Below are 7,731 nucleotides of genomic sequence, written 5' to 3'. Positions count from 1 at the left end.
ACTCTACAGTTTCTTGGAAGGGAGAAATCAATTTTCTGAGTTTTTTGGCAGATGAGGCGCCCCAAGAAGCATAGGCTGGCGCATGGGAACTGTAGTCCCGCTTCTGGAAGAGGCGAGAGCGCGGGCGGGTGGTTACGCTTGGAATCCAATTCATCTCTTCTCCTCACACTTTCCCCCACCCCGTCTTCCGTATGTAGATGGTCTCTTCCATCCTCTGACGCGCACACACACAAGCTCCCACCTCAATCCTCCCCCTTCTCCCCGAGCGCGCAGGCGCGGCGTAGCCTCCCGCTCCATACTTGGCGATGCCCGGCGAGCGGCCCTCCGATTGGCTCAAGGTTCGTCTCGGAAAGGTGGAGGGGGAGGAACAATGGGCGGGGCTCCTCCATCTCCATCTCTTACCGCCCGGCTCAGCGCGGGGCGCGCGCGCGCGCTGGCTGACCCGGATGTGCAACTGCTAGGCAACGGCGGAAGTGGCGGAAAAGGGAAAAAAAAAAGGGAAAGGAGAGGAGGAGGCGGAGGAGGGCGGCCCGCGGCCTGGCTCAGAGCTCGGACGGAGGGACCCCCCTCGGGATCGCTGCCGTCGCCGTCAGCGGCCTTTCCGCTTCTGGTGCTGAGGGAGGGCTCGGCCCCCACCGGAGGAGGAGGCATCATGGTGAGGCGGGGGGGAAGCCGAGGCTGTCAGGGCCGCGCGGGCGGGCTGGGGGGACGGTGTGAGGGGAAAAGGCCGCCTCTGCCAGTAGGGGGCGCTTCCCTGCCGCGGGGGCAGCGGAGGCCGTTCGATCCGGGGACTACAAGCCCCATCCTCCCCAGCAGCCAGGTGGGGCGGGGAGTCCCGTTGCACGAGCCCTGCAATCGGGTGTGTGTGTGTTAACGGCTTCTATCCAAGGAATCGGGTGGGGGGAGAGTTCCTGACAGTTTGGGGTTCTTGTGGAGGGACTATAAACTCCATCCTCCAGCAGCCGGGTGGGGCGGGGAGTCCCGCTGCACGAGCCCTGCAATCGGGGAGGGGTGGGTTAACGGCTTCTGTCCAAGCAATGGAGGGGAGTTCCTGATAGTTCGGGGTTCTTGGGGAGGGACTACAAACCCCATCCTCCCCAGCAGCCAGGTGAGTCCCGCTGCACGAGCCCTGCAATCGCGGTGTGTGTGTGTGTTAACGGATTCTATCCAAGGAATGGGGAGGGAGGAGAGTTCCTGACAGTTGGGGGTTCTTGGGGAGGGGAGGAGGGGGCTGTGGGGCAGTCTGTGCCCCCGGGGTCGATGGTGGGGATGGGGAAAGGAATAAAGGGGAAGACTTCGGAGGATGAGGACAACAAGGAAGGGAGCAGCACCTTCTTTGCCATGCGGAAGATTTCAGTCCAAACTCCCGCCTTTCTTTGCTCTTTGACCTCTCTGACTGGGTTGATAGGCCTGGCAGTCCAGGAGAGACTCACTCTCTCTTGCCTTTATGGGGGGAGACTATGAAAATCCCCTCCCTCATATCTCCTTCCTTCCTTCCCTCTCCTTCCTTTCTTCCTTCCTTTTCCTTTCCTTCCTTGCTTCTCTTTCCTTCCTTGCTTCCTCTTTCCTCTTTCTTTTCCTTCCTACCTACCTACCTTCCTTCCACTTCCTTCCTTTTCTTTCCTCCTCTTCTTCTCTTCCTTCTTCCTTCCTTCCCTCTCCTTCACCCCCTCCTTCTTCCTTCCTTTTCTTTCCTTCCTTCCTTCCCTCTCTTTCCTTTCTTCCTCCTCCTCCCTCCTCCTTCTCTCTTTCTTCCCTCTCTTTCCCTCTCCTCCCTCCCTTCCCTCTTCCTTTTCTTTTCTCCCCCCCTTCCCTTCTTTTCTTCCTTTTTTCCTTCCATCCCTTTCTCCTCCCCCTCCCCAGCTACTATATTAAATTGGAGTTGTCTTAAGCAGAGAAGCTGCGCTTGGCAGGAAGTTAAGGTTTATTTCTGACACGCAGTTGAGAAAGACCTGTAATTATAGCCATCTGGCCTGAGAGAATAAGTTTAGGAATTGTGAGGGTGTTGGGACACAGGAGACATTACTGTGATTCTCCCTCCTCCCCACAATACTCACCTCTGGGGCTTCGACATAATCAGCAATTGTGAGGTAATTTCATTTGCAGTTGCTGATAGTGAGATGGGGATGGGAGGAAAGATGTGGGAATCGACTAACGATGAAGGTAGGGGTGCAACAGAGATGGAATTGTGGGCCAAAAAGAAAAAAATGCCTTCATTTCTTTGCTTTAATATGTTTTGAGTGATGGGAAAAAGGAGTTATATCTGGCTGGGTGGAGTGAAGAAAGAATCGAGAGGTGAAAGCAAAGGCCCATCCAGATTCCAAAATAACAATTGCTTATGTTTCTCTGCTGCTCAAAATGTTAAGTCTAGATTGTGAATTTTTTCAGAAGGATAGATAAAATTAGAAAAACACATGGCAGATCTGGAGGAAGTCAAGAGGCTGGGTTTGAGGGATTACCCGTTGTTGGAGCTTTAAGTAATCTTAGAGATGCCGGTGGTGGTGATGGAGGAGGAAGAGGAGAAAGAAGAAGGACGAGGAGGGCTATCAAAAATGTTGGGACAGAGAGGACGTGGTAGTCTTGCTGTGAAGATTATTTCTCTTTGCCCTCTTGTTTCTTTTTTTTTGTCCAGAAGAGAAATGATATCCTATACAGGGAATAAAATCCCCAGTTTCTCAAGGGGGGAAAAGAAGGCTTTGGGGAGACTAAACGGGATGATTATATTCTGCTGTTGAGTCGGCTTCTATGGTACCAGTGGCTGGATTACCGAAGGGGAAGATATATTAGTTTTTGTCTGCTTGAGTTGGGGCATCTGCTATGAAGAACAGCTGATGAGAGGCACCATATCATGAGGATACAATATGCAGTGTGAGAAGATGAGGTCTGGCTATTTCTGGGGTGGGGGGAGTGTCTCTCATCACAGGGGTAATTGTGAAAGGGGTCACTGAGCAGGCTTCTAAGGTAGCTATTTCTCTGGTGGGCAACGGGTTGGATTTGATGCTTTGAGATTCTATTTCGAAGTAAGATTTTGCATCTTAAATGGCTCCCCTATTGGAAGAAAGTATGTTCTTCCATGCTTAACAATTCCAGCAGTTGGAAATTGGTGTGACGAAGGTATTGGCCTGATCAGGAGTTGGGTTTTGTTCAGTGAGAGAGACAGTATCCTTTTGAACCTTGCGGGACACACTACAATGGGTGCTCCTCAGGCACAAGATGAGTCATTGAATCATATAGGTGGGGTTGACATTGTGGCCTGTGTACACCTGATGTCTTTTGGCTGACGACATTATGCAACTTTCAGAGTGGATTTGGGCCTGCCTCTACTGGTAACCCAACGGGTTACCCAAAAGGATAAACCCACCTTGTTGATCAATATGGAATCGTCTCAGCTTGCCACACAACCTTGTGAGTCACAGGCCAGTCCAATGCAGATCTCTCCTGCTTGCATGCCCAGAATGAAATGCTTCTTGCCTGGGGCAGTTCCCTTAATTAACGGCCACCGCAACAGGAAATGCTCCAATTTAAAAACCCGTTTCCACTGAAAGACAAAGCTGAGAGGCCTCCTGCTGAATAGAATTGTTCTTCCAGTTAACTTGATTTCTCTGGGAGTGGTGGTAAGTCACAAATCCTCAGTGTGAGAACATGGCATGCAGGTTCCAGAACCAACCGGAAGTGTTATTTTAATGCTGGTAGAATTTGCAAACCCTTGGGTACCCCTACTGCAACAATGTGCTCCTTTCGTTTCACGGACTTACCCACAAGTTCTCCTTATACTGGCTTGTAGGTCGTGGCTAAGTGTAGCGAGAGCACACAGTTGTGTTAGGATGCTAATCAATTATCGTACGACCCTTTTAAAAGCCACCAGCGAACAAAAGACTTGATAAAAGAATCTGGAAGCATATTAACGAAAAACCACAGAACGTATGTTATGGCAGCCTGAATCGAAACAAAACCTAACTCTGTGTGTGTGTACTGTACTTGTGTATGTGTGTGATACACACATAATAAGGCCATGCATTCTGATGAAGTCAATAGAAATTGACGAAAGCTTAGTAACTTTTTAGTAGTTTCGTTCCTGAGATTGTGATAGCTACTGCCTCTTTATTTATACCTGGAACTTGCAATTTTAGGGCAATTCTCTGCATATATATATATAAGAACATAACTTTGGCTGAATCAGGCCAAAGCCCATCGAGTCCAGCATTCTGTGTGACACAGTGGCCCACCAATTGTCCGTGGGGATCTTGAGTAGAAAGAGAAGGCAAAACCCTCCCTTTCCCTTGACCCCCAACAAATGGTACTCAAGGGAATCCTGCCTGCCTCAGCCAACATAGAGGCGGCACTTGGACATCCATTTCAATTACCACCGATACACTTGACATCCATGAATCTGTCTAATCCTGCCTTGAAGCTATCCAGGCTGACAGCTGTCACGACCTCTTCTGGAAGTTAATTCCATAAACCAAGGACCCTCTGGGTGAAGAAATATTTCCCTTTATTTGTCCTCGCTTTCTTACCTATGAGCTTTAGGGAGAGTGCCCCCTTGTCCTAGCATTGTGTGATAGGGAAAAGAATTTTTATCTATCCACCTTTTCTATCCCATGCATGATTTTATACACTTCAATCAAGTCACCCCTTAAACGCCATCTTTCAAGGCTGAAGAGACCAAGGCATTGCAACCTGGATTCATAAGGGAGGGGCTCCATTTCCTTGATCATACTTGTTGCCCCTTTTTTGCACCTTTTCCAGTTCAATTATATCCTTCTTGAGGTGAGGTGACCAGATATATCTATGTGTATATCTATGTGTAGTCTGTCTGTCTGTCTGTCTGTCTGTCTATCTAGTTTGTTTTTGGACAAAGCATCTGATCCATTTCCCAATTGTTTCTCGAAGTTGTGAGATGACTTTGGGAGCCTAGAAGCGCTGGGCATGCCTTCTGGGCCAAGCTGTTCTTCATTAGAGGCCTTTCCCATCTTCATTTCCCTCCCTTCCGTGCCCTCCAGTCTTCTTGCTTTTGTTTGCTTGTTTGTTCCTTGGGAACTGCGGACTTCAAATGGCCCGTTTAATTTCTGGTTCCGCTTGCGAAGGAGGGAATCCCTTTAACCACCAAGTCAATTAAGCCTGCCTCAAATGGAGTAGGCTTTCTTTCTTTTCAAAGTGGTTATGGTTAACTGGTTAACTGTTTCTGTACGTATGTGGGTTTGTTTGGCTAGTTCATTAGGGTTTTTGAGGGCTTTTACTGTTCTTATTCCTAATTGTTTGACTTTGTTTATTGTATGTACTATTTACTGTTGTAAGCTGCCCTGAGTCCCATTGGGATTGGGTGGCATAGAAGTCAAATTAATTAAATTAAAATATTTTTTTCCCTTCCTGGAGGCTTAATAGAGTGGCAGAGGCTTGGTTTTGTGCAGTTAGGCTCTGCAATGCTAAGGCCCAGGCACAACCAGCTCTGCGGGGTGTGCATTTTTAGTCACCGTAATATAGCTGAGCACAAAACATAACCATAAGGTGTAGAGGGCTGCTCTATTTTTAGGGCACTTGTTGTACTGTACTTGCTCCTTTTGGAAGGGGAGGTGAAGTGCAACAACTTCTCTTCCAACCAGCTGATTTAGCAATTGTGGGGTAGAGCCAGCAGCAGAAGTGGGGCGGGGTTTCCAAGGGACAGGCAGCAAAAAGGGGCGGGTAGATATCTCCCCCCCCCCAACAGCCCTTGCTTAAGCTCTGGTCTCCTTCCCCTTTCCCTTGCCACCAGGGTTTTGCATTTTAAAAGGCCTGTTTTTTCCCTTGCTCAGCCAAGTTTATGTACCAAAAAAGAAAGAGTTTTAATAAATTAAAAAGCCAGACGGAGAAAAATGGTCTTTGCATGCACACTTTGCACCCGAAGAGGCATTGAGAAAGACTTTTATTTAACCAAACCAGAGCTGAAGGGATTGGATACGGATAATTCTCTGCCTTACAAGGCAAAGGTTGCAGGTCCAAGTCCCAGTGGTTATGGCTAGCTGATGAGGCCAAAATAAGGCCGAAATAGATATTGTATATGTCACATGTTTTTTTTTTTTTGCTGAATTTGAAAATTAAGGGAGACTAAGATAGATCTATTTCAGCCTTATTTTGGCCTCATCAGCTAGCCATACCCTCACTGGGACTTGAGAATTAACCTCTAGGCTACAGTATCCAATCCCTTCAGCTCTGCACCAGGGAAGGGTTACATATTTATGTATCACATGTTTTTTGCTGAAATTTTAAAATTAAGGGAGACTAGGATGGCACCATTTTGGCCTACACACACACACACACACACACACACACACACACACACAATGCTCAAAAAAAATAAAGGGAACACTTAAACAACACAATATAACTCCAAGTAAATCAAAGTTCTGTGAAATTAAACTGTCCATTTAGGAAGCAACACTGATGGACAATCAATTTCACATGCTGTTGTGCATATTCAGCTTTGTACAGAACAGATTATTCAATGAGAATACAGTATTTCTTTCATTCTGATCTAGGATATGTTCTTTGAGTGTTCCCTTTATTTTTTTGAGCTGTATATACAAATACACACACACACACACACATGCATATATGCACACATGCATATACACACATGTATATGTGTATCTGCATATATATATATATATATACACACACACACACACACACACACACCGTATTTTTCGCTCTATAAGACGCACCTGCTGATAAGACGCACCCAGATTTTAGAGGAGGAAAATAGAAAAAAAATATTTTGAGCCAAAAAGGGGAGAGGAAGAGAGGAAGGAGTGAAAGAAGGGAGTGAGGGAGGAAAGAAGGGAGGAAGGAAAAGGAAAGCAAGAAATGGAGGGAGGAAAGGAAGGAAGGAAAGAAAGAAAGAAAGAAAGAAAGAAAGGGGGAAGGGACAGGAACAGAGGAAGGAAGCAAGGAAACCTATGAAAGGGGAGAGTAAGAGAGGAAGGACTGAAGGGAGGGAGGGAGGGAAGAAGGTAGGAAGGAGAAAGAAAAGAAGAAATAGAGGAAGGGAAGGTAAAAGAGAGAAAGAAAGAAAGCAAGAAAGAGAAAGAAAGAAAATGAAAGAGAAATAAAAATAGAGAGGGGGAATGAAAGAAATGGAAGGAGGGAAGGAAGGAGAGAAAGAAAGAGAAAGAAAGCAAGAGAGAAAAAAGAATGAAAGAGCAAGAGAGCAAGAGAGAAAAAGAAAGAAAGAGAGAAAGAAAGAAAGAAAGGCAACTTCAAAGAAAGGCTCACTGAGCATCTCTCACTCTCTTTCTATCCCTCTTTCTTTCTCTCCCTTTCTCTCTCCTCTTCCTTTATCTCCTCTCTCCCTCCCTCTCTCTTTCTCTCCCCCCTCTCTCCCCCTTTCCCTCTCTCTTTCTCTCTCTTTCCCTCTCTTGCTATCTCTCCCCCCTCTCCCTCTCTCTTTCTCTTCCCCCTCTCCCCCCTTTCCCTCTCTCTTTCTCTCCCTCTCTTGCTATCTCTCCCCCTCTCTTTCTCCCTCTCTCTCTCTCCCCCTCTCTCTTTCTCTCTCTCTCCCCCTCTTTCTCTCTCTTCTTCTCACTTTCTCTCTCTTGTTTTTTTTCTGTCTCTTTTGCTTTCTCTCTCTCTCACTCTTTCTCTCTTGTTTTCTTTCTCACGCTCTTTCTCTCTCTTGTTCTCTCTCTCTTGCTATCTCTTTCTCTCCCCCCCTTTCTCTCACTCTCTCTTTCTCACTTTCTCTCTATCTTGCTG

The 7,731-nt window shown here is 47.1% G+C and overlaps 1 protein-coding gene across 2 annotated transcripts in view; it reads left to right on the top strand.

Moving 5' to 3' along the window:
* The first annotated feature begins 343 nt into the window (after positions 1-343).
* The window catches only part of CAPZB (capping actin protein of muscle Z-line subunit beta), a 79,416-nt gene continuing 72,028 nt past the window's right edge, over positions 344-7,731 (top strand). For both annotated transcript variants that reach the window (XM_070759474.1, XM_070759475.1), the window contains exon 1: positions 344-655. In XM_070759474.1, coding sequence (XP_070615575.1) covers positions 371-655 — 285 coding nt within the window. In that variant the 5' untranslated portion in view covers positions 344-370. The remainder of the gene's footprint in view (positions 656-7,731) is intronic.

This window comes from Erythrolamprus reginae, chromosome 8 (genome assembly GCF_031021105.1).
Source record: "Erythrolamprus reginae isolate rEryReg1 chromosome 8, rEryReg1.hap1, whole genome shotgun sequence".
Lineage (NCBI taxonomy): Eukaryota > Metazoa > Chordata > Lepidosauria > Squamata > Dipsadidae > Erythrolamprus > Erythrolamprus reginae.
This window is presented reverse-complemented; position numbering and strand designations above follow the sequence as displayed.